Source organism: Pleuronectes platessa, chromosome 7 (assembly GCF_947347685.1).
Source record: "Pleuronectes platessa chromosome 7, fPlePla1.1, whole genome shotgun sequence".
Classification (NCBI taxonomy): domain Eukaryota; kingdom Metazoa; phylum Chordata; class Actinopteri; order Pleuronectiformes; family Pleuronectidae; genus Pleuronectes; species Pleuronectes platessa.
In genome coordinates, this window is record NC_070632.1 from 1,806,047 (window position 1) to 1,823,188 (window position 17,142).

General features: G+C 45.3%; 1 protein-coding gene across 4 annotated transcripts; it reads left to right on the top strand.

Moving 5' to 3' along the window:
* Window positions 1-4: 4 nt before the first annotated feature.
* On the top strand, window positions 5-14,883 carry vps9d1 (VPS9 domain containing 1). Of its 4 annotated transcripts, none has more exons than XM_053426281.1 (17): window positions 5-598; window positions 1,214-1,286; window positions 1,572-1,763; window positions 1,855-1,981; window positions 2,371-2,482; window positions 3,983-4,045; window positions 4,401-4,453; window positions 5,043-5,130; window positions 5,209-5,294; window positions 6,313-6,437; window positions 6,517-6,840; window positions 6,959-7,088; window positions 7,792-7,997; window positions 8,276-8,360; window positions 11,781-11,885; window positions 12,691-12,807; window positions 13,757-14,883. In XM_053426281.1, exons 1-16 carry the CDS (start codon window positions 419-421, stop codon window positions 12,800-12,802), a joined length of 2,061 nt encoding a protein of 686 aa, XP_053282256.1. In that variant the 5' UTR covers window positions 5-418; the 3' UTR covers window positions 12,803-12,807; window positions 13,757-14,883. The 4 variants fall into 4 exon arrangements, with proteins under 4 accessions (XP_053282256.1, XP_053282258.1, XP_053282257.1 ...); XM_053426283.1 differs by lacking the exon at window positions 13,757-14,883 and adding an exon at window positions 12,535-12,583; XM_053426282.1 differs by having other exon boundaries at window positions 14-514.
* The last annotated feature ends 2,259 nt before the right edge of the window (window positions 14,884-17,142 follow it).

Sequence of the window (17,142 nt, forward strand, 5' to 3'; positions counted from 1 at the left end):
TAGCACAGTGCTTCACAAAAATCACTGGAAAAAAACTGAATGAACAAATATAAAGGTATTAAATTCAGTTCCATTTTAAAAGCCAAATCATAACATAATAAACTCGAGATCTTAAACTTCATAGAGAAACAACAGTTCCCACAATGAGCAAACACTTTGTGGAGGGAAATAACTCATGAGCTTCTGTTGTTCGAGTTTGACCTTTAGTGCGAGATTGGAACTTGTTTTTGTGATGTGTGTGTGTGTAAGTGTATGTTTACTTATGTGTGTTTTTATTGACTTTATGACTTTAAAGCCTCTGTTTGTCTTGAGGTGACTTCACTTCCACTCCGCTACGCTAGGGGGCGGTGTTTACATCAAAGTGCGGTAACTATACGTCTTGAGTAAACACGAAGAAGAAGCGCGTCGGGAGGAAAACATGGCCTCCGCCGCAGACTGCGGAGGGAAACCTCTGCAAAACGCCATGAAAATGGCCAAAGTTGCGATCCAGCTGGACGGAGGAAGCAAGCACAAGGTAGAGAAGCTCCACAGCTGCACGGACCCGACCTTACACCGACTAACACCCCGGATATCAGCACGGGACCCGGGCTGGAGACATGTAAACACACCGAGAGGGGCGGGGGCTGTTAGCAGTCACTTAGCTAACTGCCTTTAAATGACTTTACATTTATTAATTACATGTTTTTCTTGCGGTGGCACGAAGATCAGAATTGGAGAACCAGAAAGTATAACAGCTCGTTGAATACATACTCACACAGGCCGATGAACTTCACCTGTGGACACTTAAACAGAGACTTTAACATATGGAGGAGTTGGTTTGAGATGTTTCTCCTTATAAAACATTAAATATGTTAATATTTAGAGATGATCCAAACGATCATTCAGTGTTTTGTCCCTGGTGTTCACGATCAGATGCATAAAGACACTGACAGTTACTGCTCAGGTTATAGATCTGATGATGCTCAGATACTGATCTGTCTGTAAAAATACTAACGAGTTAGTATTTCTGACATGTGAAGAGAATTAAACTTTTATTTTCTATTTATTCTTTAACTAAAAGCAAGCAGATTAAAATCCCAGTCACAGAATCATGCAGGTAAGAATGGAAAGAATGAATTATGGGAAATAGAAAGCGCCTGTTTAAAGCTATGTCAAAATATCATAACATTGTCTTCTGATGTGCTCACTCTCCCTGTGTGTGGTCTCTGTGCAGGAGGCCTACTGTGAATACCTCCGGACCATCAACTACATATCACACGCACTGCTGGAGGAAGCTGCGCCGCAACGTAAGACCTGAGAACTGACATGAACTGATTCACACCTGGTATCACAAACTGTCCTGAGGGATCCGATCAAGTGTTGAGCTGCTAGTTCGTCTGTTCTCACCCGACATTAAAATGTGTCCCAGACCGACTGTGAACATGTTCTGGATCAGAACCCGTGTCAGGAAGGGGTTCAGGGGACAAACAGAGCCATGTAGCTGATCAGCTGAACTAATCATCTGGATTTCAATAGTTGATTGTTAAATAAATCATCTCTTTCTGTCGTTGGTTCTTTGTGCCGCTCCTCAGAGGAGAGGGAGGTGGTGGTGGTGGAGGTGGAGCGGATGTTGAGGCTCGCTGAGCAGTGTCTGGAGCGAGCCAAGTCCTTTATAGAGAAGAGTGCTGACCCCCTTGACCTCTCAGCCGCTGCTTCCTGTTCACCTGCCCAATCAGAACCCCATCAGACCACAGACCTCCCAGTTGCCACAGCTGCAGACACTGGTAAATACAGTCAGAGGAATCTGGTACTGATTAGGTACTGCTGCACCAGGGGTCACACATTTAAACTAATCAGCACTTTTCACCTCTGCAGGAACGAGCCCAACCAAGACCGGTCACCGCCGGTCGGTGTCAGACGGCGGCGGGGAGCCCCCCCCGTTCCTCCCCCCCGACGTCTTCCAGAAGCTACAAACCGAGGAGTCACATGACACGAGCAAAAAGTGAGGTCAAATATTGCTCCACTCAGTTTCAGATATTCTCTGAGGTGAGAGGGAACAGGGATTTCTAATGAGTCACTCGTGGATTCCTTCTAGAACTCATTAAAAAAAACATCGGGAAAATCTATACTTTTGGAAATGAATGAAAAACCTTTTTAAATTCTTGCTCCTCTTATTGTGAATTGTTTGTTCAGTTCACTTTAAACCTTTTCACGGCCTCACGTGTTGTTGGTGTTGATTCAAGACTTTTATCTGATTAAAATCTGTCACGATGGCAGAGGGAACGAGAGACTTGAGGCTGGTTCACACCCTCTGGTCAGCATGTTGCTTGTTTGTATTTACTTTGTGTGTCTCTCTCTGTGTGTGTGTGTGTGTGTGTGTGTACACTGTAGGGAGCTGACACCCATTGAACAAGCTTCTCGTCTGAACCAGAAGTTAAAAGCAAACTATGAAGCTCGTCTGGCGAGACTCCCCCCGGGACAGGCCAATCAGAAGACGTCTTTGGTGAGTGTGTGTTTCTTTTTGCTGGTTAATGTCCGATGAATAAAGACTTTCATTTTGCAAATGGTCTGAAATTAATTTTCTGAATGTTTTGATGTCTTGTAGTAAAGTAGAACTTTACTAGATGCTCCACATTGGAGGAGGGGGGGGGGGGGCACAAGGTGATGAATACGGTGGCAGAGAGAGTTCAAATAGAATAGTTTTTAAAAATCTCTTCTAATAAAAAGACATAGACTGAGCATGTGCTTTTATTTTTGAGTCGTTTGCGGTACATCCGGTGCGGTGACGTCGCGGTGACGCGCCTGAGTAGCTGATTGGATCGTTCACCTGAGTGGTCACAGACCTCGTGGGTCAGTTGGTGTCAGATAAAAACAGACGGAGTTCCTCCGGTCGTCGGTGTCTCGGTCTTCTCTCGGGACAACGATGGTCAACACGCAGGAAGTCCTCAGTTAGCGCGTCGCGTGAGTAACGGGACCGGGACGATGTCTCGCCGTCACGTGGAGCTGCGGCTCTTCTGGAGGAAGATCAAAGCGTTTGTGAAGGTAACGTCATCAGGAGCTCCGAGGCTCAGCGTCACTGGACCGCACAGCTGGGTTAGCACGGGTTAGCACGGGCTCGCATGGGTTAGCACGGACTCGCACGGGTTAGCATCGTTTAACAAGGGGGCCTAGGGGATGGAGCGGGTGTTCTGCAACAAGAAGGTTGCTGGTTCGAATCCCACTCTTTCCCATCTGCATGCTTAAGTGTCTCAGAAATGTTGAGGGTTCTAAAAATGTAAGTCGCTTGGGACAAAAATAAATGACATGTTATGTAACAACAAATCCAGAGACACGTCTCAGATGAGGCTTCGGCTCCGTCAGCAACAATCATTCATGAAAACTCAGATCAGCTGTTAGGACTCATGCTCGTCATGTTCTTTTGATCTCTCACTGAGCACAAGAGCCATTTATTTGACTATTATAAAATGTTTTATATAATTATTTCTGAATCTTAGTTCAAGACACTTATATAGTATAGTATTATATAATATAGATATTGTAGATTTTCTATATAATGTCTGGATCCTGTGGGACTCAGTGACGTGACGTGTTCTCCACCCCATGTGACCCTGACTGGACACAGGAGCATCTGCCCCGTTGACTCTAAACATATTAATAAAACATTGGGAAGTATTTCTGTTGGGCGGTGTCATGATATATTTGAAATTATAATTTATGAGAGAGAGAGAGAGAGAGAGTTTGTACATGTACACTAGTTTCTCTGCCGTCTAGGAGTTTGTGTGTTTGAGGACCAGGGCAGAATTCAATGAGGGGGCGGATCCTGTTCAACATTGTGAAATAAGATGTTTTTGTGAATCTTGATGAAATGAATCTGTACATATTAATGTCTGCTTCATCCCCAACAATCTGTATCAGTCTGGTTCTTTTATGAACTGTTCACATCTTAACACATGCTCCTCCTCCTTGTTGTGATGTAACTGATGGTCCCTCTGTTGAAATGCAGAAGCTGTCCCTCCAGCGGCAGATGATGGAGAACCTCATCATAGCCAAGGCGCGGCAGGATGCTGTATCCTTCTGTGTGTCCATCTGGGGAAGGGTCACTTCACTGCGTCATAAAGTTTGGTCGCTCCCAGTTTAAATATAAATTGTGATTGGATTTGATCCTAGTTGACGTTTCCCATTGTTTTCTAATGGGAAACAAATGAATGGTAAAGAGGCTTCTATCTCCTCAGGGATATGATGCAAATTAAATGAATACATGTTGTATTATTAAGGTTAAAGGAATCGTGCAGTAAAATGCTTCATATGCTTTTCAGCTGATGATAGAAAACATGGATCGTTGCTCTGAGGGAAAACAACTAACGTGTAGATTTTATTACTATAATTTATTGGAGGTTTCCTTAAGTTTGTTGTCACATCAGCTTCAGAGGAAGATGGAGGAGCGGAGACTCCGGCTGCAGGAAGAAGCAAACAGGTACAAACCCACGAGTCCTCTCTACCTTCATCCTGTGTTTCCCTCTCTCCCTTGTTTGTTTTAATCACTTGAGACCTGCTTTTATCTGAGTGCCTGTTTACAACCTTTGATTAGAAAACAGTTCTCACTATGACAGCAGCTCAAACCTGCCGTGCTGCACCACTTGATCAGATCAGGATCGAGGAGGATTTGTACTAAATGGTGAATTCAGTGTTTTGTGTCTTTTTAACACCATATTATCAGGGACTTTCTCCTGAGTGTGGTTTTCGTTGTGTCTGATGTGTGAAACCTGCTGAACTCCAAAGTGCGTCTGAACCTTTCTGCAGACTCAGTTTGATCTGTGTGTGTGTCTGTGTGTGTGTCTGTGTGTTATCTGAGGGTAAAGAACTCAGTGAATTCTTTAGTCAATATTAAAATCATTTAGAGCCACTCAGGTCACTTCTGCTTTTGGACAAAACGACCTCCCCATCACTTCTTTGTGAAGGGGGGGTGGTAAGCATTTTAAATTAGTTTTCTTCAGTAGTCATAGCAGCAAACCTATCTATATATATATATATAAACTTATTTATCAAAGTGTTTCCTTGTGCAGGAGGTTCTCAGCGTCTGGGGCGATGACTGCAGAGGAGCAGGAGCAGCGCTCTCTCTACACCAACGTGCTGGAGTATGAGCAGGACCATGTAAGACACAGAGGAGAGGCTCTAAAGGTGTGAAAGGATATAATTTATGTAATTAACACTATTATATCTTTTTTTTAGGATTGGCCCAAACTGTGGAAAGCAAACATGGAGGGGAATCCTGAGGATGTCACCTTAGTGTCCCGTCTGGTCTCCTACCTGCTCAGGTGAGAAGCTGACACCGTTCAGCCGCCCTCGGCTACTTGACCTCGTTTTAATGCTTTTGAATTGATTTCATATCACATCAAATGTTAGCGTGCCTCTTGTTGGAAACACAAACTGTGTCTGTCCACTTCTCTCTCAGCTGCACCTCCTACAATATTCTGTAGAACCAGGAGATTGAAACCTTTTCACTCACATGTACATTCTCACCCAGAGCTGTGTGTGGTTGTGTGTTGACACTGGGACGTGTGAAACCAGCCGTGTGGTTGATGACATACCGTTCAGATTAGATGGTTGGACGAAGACATTAGATACTGTGGCCTCCTCTTTGAGACCAGGTTATGGGGGGGGGGGGGTGTGGTTGTATTGTTTACCCTCCTGTCAATGGATTTAGAGGCTTAGTTGTGTATTTTGTGTATCTGTGTGTGTGTGTGTGTTTGTGATCGATGTTGAAGAGACAGTAGATCAGCAGATGTTCACTGGCCTCAGACAGTATGAAAGGCTTCAACCAGCTGGAACCTGCTTATCAGGCTGGTCGCTCCCTGTTCCTTGTCCCTCTTGATTGGTTGTGTTGCATCAGCTGATCCTGGGTCTTATCTGGAGACGACTCAGTGAGTGGGACTCAAGATTGTTACCGTACACACTTAGGAAAATGATAAGATGAAAACACATAAACAAAACACATAACACGTTTACACAGGGCATGTTTGTGTACATATAAAGTGTTCAGTGGATTCTCATTGAAGTTTATGTTCTATAATGTCGACGGCTCCACATCTGTATATCTGAACTTTCTGTGTGTTTTGGTTCTGGTCCTCAAAAGTTCCTCCTCAAGATTTGTTTGTTCCCAGTTTGTTCCCAGTTTGTTCCCAGCTGACTGGTGAAATAAGTTTGTTAGATTTGGAAATATTTGAATATGTAGAGAGAATCCTAAAGATGATGAAACTTGAACTGAGACGTGTTTCTTGTTGACGGGTCGTCAGCAGCTGGATCATGACTCTGTGTTTGACTTGTTGTCCTCAGCCGGTCCGACCACCCGGTGGTGAAGCTGCTGAGGAAACATCAGTACCGTGTTTACAACCGGCTCTACCCCATCGTGAGTAAAGGGCGGAGTCGTGCCCTGCTGCTCCGACCTGCTCCGCCTCCAGGTAGAGTCACAGCCTGCTGCTCCTCAGCTCCTCTCTTTACCTGCAGTTTGTTAATGAGACTTTCTCCCGGCTCATCCAGAGACCCAGAGGAGGAGCCTCAGCACCGTGAGCTTCAGCACCGGCCTGGCGTCCCCCCCGTCTCGTGACTTCCACGCTGACTCTGACGAGGAGGGGGAGGAGCCTCACACCCAGGCGTCAGTGGACCGGGAGAACTCGTTTGAAGATCTTGAGCAGTTTCTGACTCAGCTGGACTGGACTCCGCCCGACGGCAGCGCAGAAGACGCCGTCTCCGAGTCCGAGCCGACCTGTGACCCCTCGACCCTGAGCGAGGTCCAGGGGCAGGAGATGAGGGCCCTGAAGGAACATCTGAAGGCCACCGTGAAAGACATTCACATCGCTATCGGTGAGCCACTGGAGAAGACTCCCACCATGTTGATTATTAACATCAGTGTCTGTTAAATGTGTCACGGCTGAATTTGACATACACATTCTTTTAAAGAAGTATTTTTTCTGTGTTTCAGATCAGCTTCTGTCTCTGTGTCTGCTGTCGTTTGAGTGTCTGAACACGTCCAGCTCCAAAGACCTGTGCCTGGCCAGCATCGAGGAGGCCTTCTTCACCCCCCTGTGGAGCGCCCTGCTGACGCTCTTCAGGTACTGCACTGAAATCCTTCAAGCTTCAGACATGTCTACACACTTCTTTAAATCTGATCTTATTGCTTTTACAAATGAGTCTAAAATAAAACAAAATTAAATTCAGAAAACAGAATCCAGTGTGTTCAGACGTGGCCTCCACACTCCTGCTTCTTTCAAACTGCAACATGGACCATGGAGGATTTCTGGTTTTACTCAATTATTCTTGTTAAATTGTTTAAAACAACAGAAGCAGGAGAGTTGAGGATCAGACCGACAGTGGATTGTGATCTCATAGATTCAAACAAGTCTCAACTCAATCATTTGATCTGCAGCTCAAACATGTCCACGGCTCACTGAGGTCACATGGTTTACACATTAACTATAATTCATATCTGTATCAATCATTTCCTAGAAATACAGTGAGTCAATGTCTCAGATTGTCCAGCGTGTGGCAGTGTTACTCTGAGTAGATGTTCTACATGAACATGTGACCTCTTCTCGCATCATGACAAATATCAAACTGAACTGCAAAGTGCTTTGAGTGATCATCAGGATTAGAAAAGTGCATTTAGAGTTTATATTATTCCCATTTTACTGTATTTTAAATGATATTTCATCCTGTCGTCCAGCTCACTGCTGAATCTGCTGTTTGTCTGAGTCGTCTCTTTGACACGTGGCTCCAGTCAGGAGACGATCAAATGACTTGTTCTTTCTTCCTCAGGAAGGTCAACATGGAGAGAGAACAGGCCTTTGAGACGAGTATGACACTTTACCAGGATGCCTCACCTGGAGACATCGGCGTTCCCCTGAAATTATTCCCCCAAGAACCCGATGCACTGCAAGGTTCCTACCCCTACGAGTCGGCTGTTCAGGAGCTCAAGCTGCTCCTGAACGACTGCTGCCCTCAGAAGAAGCTGGAGTGTATCGGTGAGTTCCACTCTGGTGATTTTGTGCTTCCCCAAACAAATGTGAACTTTCATGGTCTCCGTCGTAAAGCTTTAATTTTCGTCTTTAAAAAATCTGTATATTTCCATATTTGTTTGAAATCTTGAGCTTCAACAAACTGTAAGTCATCAGCTCCTCGGAAACCGCCTGGGTCTTCAATTCATGTGATAAAGTTCATCTAACAATGCAGAAAGTAGTTGTGTGTGTGTGTGTGGCTCAGGCTCAGCTTATATGTGTGTTTCTTGTGTGTGTTGTTGCAGTTCGAACCCTACGTGTGATCTGTGCCTGTGCAGAGGATTACCGGTGTCTGCACGAGGGCGACTCCGCTCACAGAACTGCCGCCATGTGAGTATCCACCGGTTCCTCCTCGGTTCTGTGTCCAGAAGAAGCTCATTAACGTCTCCAACATACTTCACAACTCCTTCACGTTCGCTTGGTTGTTAAACTAAACATCGAGAAGACCTCTGGACAGACGTGGAGGACGGTTTTACCTTGTGTCCCCATTAGAGAAACGTCATGAGGACGCCTGTAGTTTATCACCAACTCTCAAAGTGTCTCCTCTAAAAGTTTCACCACTGTTAAAATGTGTCCCGTTGTCATCTCACTGGAACTATCGGCCATACTACCCCCCCCCAAGAATAATCCGTCTATTTCCCAATATGAATCTATTGTTGAGCATTAATTAACTTTCAGTTTATGCTGTGTATGTTTCTTCTTTTTAGATTCATAACTCTTAAAAGCAACAGAATAAACTTCAGAATAAAAGCCCTTTTATTGACCCAAAGCTTCTAATATGGGGAACAGACTAAGTCGAGTGAAAGTGAGCAGACATCCTGGTGGTGCTCTCTGCCTCGGTAGCTGCCCTGTCAGGTCTCATCAGTGCTCAGCCAGGCCTGGCACAGCGGGGGACGTCCTAGGTCTCTCTCCCCCCCCCCCCCATAGAGTCCTGACCAGGCGAGAAGTGGGTCGTCCTGTCTGGGTTTGGAGCCGACACGGGGCCCGGGGACGAGTTTAGGGAAGGAGAAGACAAGAGATGGAGATTCGTGGAAACTATGAGAGGATCAGACAAAGGCTCAGTGGGTCACAACCACCAGGGAGCTTGATTCAAATCGCTCTGAGTTGACAGAGTTTGAGTGAAACCCTGAAAGATGAAAGAGTCAGAGGAACTTTAGCGTCTGAACCGAATCCACGAGAGACACCGTGGAGATCAGCCTCACCCCCCCCCCCCCGAGCCGCCGACCTGCTTGTGATGAGAGAACGTGGGCTTCAAACACAGAGACGGAGATTCCTTGTGAACACGCGAGTAAACGAACTGAGCCTCTGTTCTTGAAGGTGGATGGAGAGCGTCTCCTTCAACAGGACCAGTCACTGGGTCGTTTGGAAAGTCGTGCGGTCAGACACTTTTTAACGGGGCTCACAAAGAGCTGGCATCGAACTCGCGTGTCACAGACAAAAGGTTTGATTTGCATGAAGTCTCCGTTTCGTCTCTTTCATGAACTCTTGTCCTGGTGGTTTTGTCTCTGGTGTTGTCCCCTGGTGTCTTAGGGGCGGAGTCTCCTGCTCCATATCTGTCTGCTCGTGTTGGACTCGGTGTGACGTGATCTCAGTGGAAGACGTGAGCGGCTCAGCACCTCAGAGCTCTCTGTACAGAACTCTAGTGATGCAGAGGGAATTGTTTTTTTAAAGTTGTCTTGTGTTGAACTTTTGCTGAACTTCCATCTCTTAATTTAAAGTTTAAATGACCTGTCATCATCTCATCTCTGCAGCTTGTCCAGAATTAAAGAGACTGTGAATTAGAAACAGGTTTCCAGCAGGAAACTCTGAATCATCACTGATCATCTTGATTTGTCTGATTCCAGCCGGGGGCCACGGGCGGATTAAATTTAATAAACCATGAATCAGGAGAGAGCGTTGAACTCACATGTCTCTGTCCTGATTGTGGCTCAGCACAGATGTGACTTCTTCTCTTGGTCCATCTCAACACGGGTTTCCTCTCTGCATCAAACCAGGATGATTGTTTGGTTTTGATGAAGCTCTCAGTCAGTTTTTAGAGTTAATAAGAACTGGGATGTCTCACAAAATAACACGATACCAAAAACACGTCAGTAGAATCAGTTTGAATATGTGAAGTTGATCCAGCTAGGCCCTTCAAGTCAATGGAGCTGAACCAAATTACACAACCTCATTAAAAACCCTCAACACGTGAGACTGTTTCATCCGGATCAATGAAATCTTCTCTGGGGAATCAGGAGAAGTGTAAGAGTCGAGTCAAAGAACAGAAAGTGAAGCTCCAGCTCCGACACCTCGATCATCGGCCTCTGTTGTGTAGAGATGTTGTGTTGGAGCTTCTCATCATCTCAGCCTGCTGCTCCAGGGTCTGTGAGAGAAGATCATCGGCCTCTGTTGTGTAGAGATGTTGTGTTGGAGCTTCTCATCATCTCAGCCTGCTGCTCCAGGGTCTGTGAGAGAAGATCATCGGCCTCTGTTGTGTAGAGATGTTGTGTTGGAGCTTCTCATCATCTCAGCCTGCTGCTCCAGGGTCTGTGAGAGAAGAGCCACCACACTGCTCCACCACAAGTCTCTGGAGTTTCAACAAATCCAGCAGAGTGAGACATCGCAGCATTTTCCATCAGGTCATTGTTTGATGTAGCAAATCAAAATGAAGCTGACAGACTAAATATTTATTATTTATCCATGACGTTCAATGTTTGGAACTCATAAAAAGTGATTAATCTGTTTTGAATTCACTGTTTCTGAGACACAGGCTGTTTATCAACAACTTCAGAGACACAATATTAAGATTTATACCCAGATGTGACTCTGTGCAGACACACAAATCCATCAGAAATGACACTTTTATATTTGCAAACCGTTTTTAATTCTGAATCTGCTGCCGCACCCGAACACTTGAGATTCAGATTCACAGTCTCTCTGGTTCGTCCACTGAGCAGCAGCTCTCTGCAGTTCTTTGTTCTTGACCCGACCGGGACCTAATTTGTTCTCTTGTGCGCTTTTGTCCACGTCCCTTTCTTCTCTCTGGGCCATTGTGCGACTAAATCGGTCGCCACTTTAATTCAGAATCGTTTAATTAAGGAATCATTTCTCTGTCCAGTTCTGCTGTTTCTGACCTCTTTGCTCCACTGAGCCTCAGCACACTGCAAACTCACGATGGAGCCAGATCTGAAATCAGTATTTATTCTCGTGGGAAGAGAGCATTGTTTCCTTGGAATGCAGAGACGCCAGTTCTCGTGTGAGAGGAGCGACGTGTGTGTTTACAGTAGTGAACTCAGAAGATTATAACTCAGGGGTAAGTGTGTGTGAGGTCTGAGCGGTTACATGAGCCTGTCCACACCTTCCAGGACCTGACGCGGGAGAGTCTCCAGTTGCATGTGGCCGGGTCAGGCCAGGGCCAGGGGCCTGCCTTCTCACGCAAACCAACAAGCAAGGCAGTTAGGCCTGCGTGTGAGCGCCGACAAACAAACTGGTCACTGTCTGCACACAGGCAGAATGCTATCAGCCTGTCATCATCTCCCAGTCCTCCCAGCAGATCTCCTGGAGAGAGGGAGAGGAAAAAGTGCTTTATCACTTCCATCCCCAGCACGAACCCGTTGAGAGCTCCTTTTGATTCGGTTTCCCTTCCGTCCCCCGGGGAGCACATTACCATCACGCACTGTACATGTCACTCTCTGGTTTCCCCTCTGCTCCATGTCTTGACTTCTGTTTCCTCTCGGCCTCGCTGCCCTCGTCTCTTCTTCTGTCCCACAGTGGAGCCGATGACCTGCTGCCCATCCTGTCCTACGTGGCCCTGCGGAGCCAGTGTCCTCAGCTGCTGTCTGAATGTGCAGCTCTAGAGGAGTTCATTCACGAAGGGTGAGTCATCGTGAGGGGGGGGAAACAGACGTTTGCAGCAAATACACAAAATAATCATCTGGGTTGGATGTGAGTCACAGTTTTGAGGCTGACGTCCAAATTCATGAATGTGAAAGTGGCCTCAAGCCTCATGGACGTCTCGGCCTGTGTGCAGAGGGACTGTGATTACAGGGGTTCAGTGGGGGGGGGGGGGGGAGCTGGTAGAGTTGAGGTGGGACATCATGCAGAGTGAAGTCCGACCACGAGGAGGAGATCTGCTCACAGCCAGAAAACCAGCGGGTTGTTAAAGGAGGCGGGTCAGGATGTCTGGGGTTTGGTTTTTCTCCTCTACAAATAAAATACAAATCAAGTCCCACTCGGTGTTTGAGCAGCTGGGGGGGGCTGAAGGGTTCGAGTCGACTCAACCTCTCACCCATGTGTTTGATTTCATTGTGATAAATACAGTTCAAAAAGAAACGCGGCAAGATTATGAAGCTTTAATGGAAAGTAATGTGTTAAAGTAGATCTGTCTCTTTCCCAGTGTCCCTCTGTCAAGCTGTTGTGTGTCCGGGCTGCAGCTCACTGACTGGTTTCACTCCACAGTTGGTTGACACAGATATTTGGTCCTTTACATGCAATGGAAAAAAAAAAGCTGATTTGTTGTTTTCAGCTAAATGAAAACAATCAGGGCTTGGCTGCGGATGATGAAGATTCCTCTGGTCAGTCGCTCCTCGTTCTGTTTCTGTCCAAGACTTTAAAATCACCGGTGGAACTCCTGGTTGTTCACGTTGTGTTGACAGATGTGTTGTTTACGTGTCTGTTGCAGCTACCTGATCGGAGAGGAGGGCTACTGCCTGACCTCGCTGCAGAGCGCCTTGGCCTACGTGGAGTCTCTGCACTCAGCTGCAGCTCCGCCTCCTGAGGACAAGCTCGGATGAGACGGGTAGAAGAAGTTCTTCAGTAAACTGGGACAATGAGTTGTGTGTCTGTGTGTGTGTGTGTGTGTGAAACCAAACTATCAGTTCAACAGTACTGTTTATTAAAGGTTAAATACTAATTTCATATATAACAACACATACAAAGAGGCACAACCAAGCATGTACACACTCAAGCTCATTAAATATGAACCAGAATAAACAATAACTTAAGGCCTTTAAAAACAAAGCAGAGATTTAGCAGATCTGATGAAAAGAGAGAAACCGTTTCAAAGCTCAGGATCCGACAGAACGAGCAGAAGATCAGAGCGTCTCTGCTGCGTCATCACACACACACGCACGCACACACACACACACACACACAGGACTCAACACACAGACGTTGTGTTATTCATGTTCACCAAGGTGCCACAAACACTCATCTCCACAAAAGGATTAAACGATTGAGGTTTTGTAGGAAACAAAAATAAGCAAAGAGTTTCAGTTGTTTTCCAAAGAACAGAATTTAACGGAGGCTCAGTGTGACTTTAGTTTTACTGATTTCTTTTGTCTGTTAATCATGTTTATGCAGATATATCACAAATGTGTAATTCTGTCCACTAGCGTTAAACAAATGGTTTTTCATGTAGAAAACCTTATGAATATCGTTGATGTTCTGGTTTTAAGGAAAGTTCCAGTAGTTATATTTGGACTGTTGACCTGTGAGAGAGTTCAGAGGTTTTCAAACTAAAGCAACTCAGTGTGGTTGCGTAACAATCTATAAATAGTTTCTACATGTTGGACTCTCAACATCTGGATAGTTTCAGGAGATTATGAGGAGCTCAGTGGAGCAGGAGTTGTCGTCAAACATCGTTTTCAAAGTGTAAAGATTGTTAAAGGGGTTTGACTTGTGACGCTTATGAAGAAAATAACTTTGTATGATTTTACAAATTTGTTCTTTTTCTCTCCTTCATTCAGGAAACGAGTCAAACCTGTTGGAACTGAGGTTTAAATGTGAATGAGACGAGCGCATGTGCTTCAGCAGAGTGTGCATGTGACGTGGGGGGGGGGGGGCTGCTGTATAAAACCTGGAGGGACAGAATGTGGGAAACAGCAGCAGAACCAACTTCACCCTGAGGAACTGGAATCAAGCTTTTTCCCTCCGGAGACTTTAGAGCTGACATGAATGACCTTTGGCTGATGAGGCGTTCAGGGGTCACTGGATATTTGAGTTGTTGGAGGTCAGTTCAGTGGATGAGCTGCTGTGAAGTAACTTGTCTTTCACACGCAGGACAAATGAGAGCTGCTATTTATTATAGGTTAGAAAACTGTTGCACTTTGTTAGTTACTGAGTTTTGCCTGTGAGACGTGTTTCAAGTCTCAGTCGACCTTTTCAATTTCAGTTTTCATTCTTATTTTTAACAAAGCAAAGCTAAAAGTTTCACAGCCTGTTTTATACTTTTACCCGTTTCTCAATGAAAACCCGACTGATGCTTCTGAGGTCTACGATGGTGAAGGGATTGTGTCATATTGATGAGTTCATACTTTTAAAACTGTTTGGTTTTTTAAATCCGTGCAGACCTGAGCGACTGGTTTGTGTTTTTGTTTTAGCTTGAACGTAAAAATGTGTCTTTAGACGAATGAGACTAAAATAACATGAAACCAACTTGATGTGCAGCCGGTTTATCATCTGCTCCAGGAAGGAGGTTTCATAATGTGCTATTAAACCAGAGACTGAGCAGTTATGTTATGTTATTGAGTGATGAGTTCACATCCTGAACAGACTTCTCATCTTCTCACTTCACTGCAGAACAACCAGTTTTATATGTTGTCATTTTATTTCATGTGCTTTGTTTTTCTTTAATTTACTTTTTTTTTTTTTAAATGAATTAAATTTAGTCCAGATACAAAAGAAGTGAAACAATATCTGTTATTTTTACATAACTACTAAAAACACAAGTGTATGTAATAACCGTGAATGTAATAATAATGTAAATGGCAGAAACGCTGTGATATTTTGCAAAGTGGATGAAACCACTCGTGTAAATGAATTGTACATTTTGTTATAATGTGAATATTATTTCATTATTAAACTAATTTACTGTCAGCGACTGGTAATGAGTGATTGAGAGAAGAGTCGATTAAGAGAACAGAGAAATGTTCAGGATCATGTGACGTGTGGTGGTTTCACTCACTGGTCACACAGCTGGTCACCCACTGGACCTGTTAACTAAACCAGTCACATCCAGCACCATCCGATCCTGAGCAGCTCCTTCAACAGGTGAAGGTCCAGTAGTTCACAGGTTGAATCTCTCTCTGGATCAAACATAAATAAAAAGCTCAGTAGATTTGTTGAGAAGGTTTTTGTGTCTTCCCCGTGGAGACGTATCATTTTCAAAGGTTGACAGAAGTTTATATAATTTACATAATTAAAAAAGCTATAGAGGATTTTACGACACGTCAACATCCCACAATCTTAACTGACAACTTGAAACATGACTTCTCCGTCCTGCCAACATCTCTCCCCCTGTTGTTAAACCTACACCACATTTTGAACCCATTAGTGTGTAGCTGCTTTGGGACGTTTGTCTGTTTACGAGCGTTTTAATTGTGCGTCGGTGATTGTGGTTCCTCAGCGTGACGGGACACACCCGGGTGGAGATGGCGTGAGAGCTCCCCCCCGACCTCAGCGCTGGCGGCTGATGTGACACGAGGCTCTGGAGACGTTTAGACCTCATCATCATCTCAGCTGCTCCAGGTTTTAATCCGAAGCAGAGGAGTCGTTTGTGTCTTTGAACTCGACAACACTTCTCTCCTGACTCAGCCGGCCTCTGATTGGCTCCCATGTCGCTGTGTCGTTGTGATTGGTTTGATTTAGAGCATTTGTGGATTCATGGATCATTAAAGTTCTTATAATAGTTGAGATATTTGGGTCTGAACCCCGGTGGAGGTCAGACGGACTAATTGACATCTGCACCTCGATCCCACGTCCCCCCCCCCCCCCCCCCCCCCCCCCCCGATGAACAAGCGCTCTTCTGTTCCAGTTTCCTCTCATGGAGTCTGTCACTAGCGTTTCCTCTCCGACTGACCCCGGGTCTGTTGAGCCTCGTTAGGCAAACCCTGGCCCCTCGGCCCCTCTCCAACAAAAGCCAGTTTTCGTTTCCTATTAGAATGAGATGAGTCATCGACGGAGGGCCAACATGGCCGCCGCTCGTTCCACCGAGGGGGGGGGGGGGGGGGGGAAGAGAAAGTGGGGCCCAGTGGGTTTAATCATTTGGCCTAATTGAGCCGTGAGCCGACAACTTGGAAACAAAAACTGTGTGAACAGCCCCCCCCCCCCATCCCGGCCCCCCACCACAACCACTCTCCCCACTCGGCTCTCTTGTCCAATCCCAGTCGTCCCATCAAACCTCGGCAGCGCAGATCGTCCGTATCTTTATTGGCAAAACAAATTTACATTCTCATTGTGCGATCATGGACCCATTAGCAGTACACTATATGAGACAACAATACGACTCTATACAACCGGACATTACACAAGACAACAATATCCCGTCTGCTGCCTCGGTTCATCTGGGGGACACGCTGCCCTGCACAATGGGGACAGACAAAGGGACCTATAGGGGGTCCGGGCTGGTTCCTCGGACCGGGACAGAGAATCACGCTAGGGGACGTAAACCTGTCAAACTAACTCTGTTCTTAAAGAGCAACAATTTGTTGTGTGTCCTCTCGTTTGCAGTTGAATGAACTTCGTCTTCGGTGTTTTGATAAAAAAAGACAAACTGAAAAAAACTGCAGTGAACACGATGGAAGAGGATAACGTGTTTATTGATAAACGCTTTGTTTAACTCTATAGAATCGTTACAGAGAGTTTTAAATCAGCCGTGTTGTGTAACGTGTGTGTATCCGTGTTGTGTAACGTGTGTGTGTCCGTGTTGTGTAACGTGTGTGTATCCGTGTTCATGTCGTGACAGAGATTTACTGCAGGAGCTCGTTGGGATCGTTCCACAGAAGCTGAACTTTAGACTGGTGGACCAGTTTGTGTGGGATTTGAACTGTTCTCTGATCAGATCTGGAACACTTGGCCACGCCTGAGTGACAGATCGGTTCATCACTTTCATTCAGCAACACACATGAGAAGGGAGAAGCCGATAAGATGAAGATATGTGACACACACACACACACACACAGATTTCTGGAATTTCTACTTTCTACTGAATCTCAAAGTCCTAAACATCTCAGGTCTCTAAGTTTAAGTGATTTTACCGCCAATCTTCAAACATCTAAACATTTAAAATATTATAAATCTATAGTATTTACAGATCCTCACTTCACTTGTGTATTGCATCGTGTGTCAATCAGTA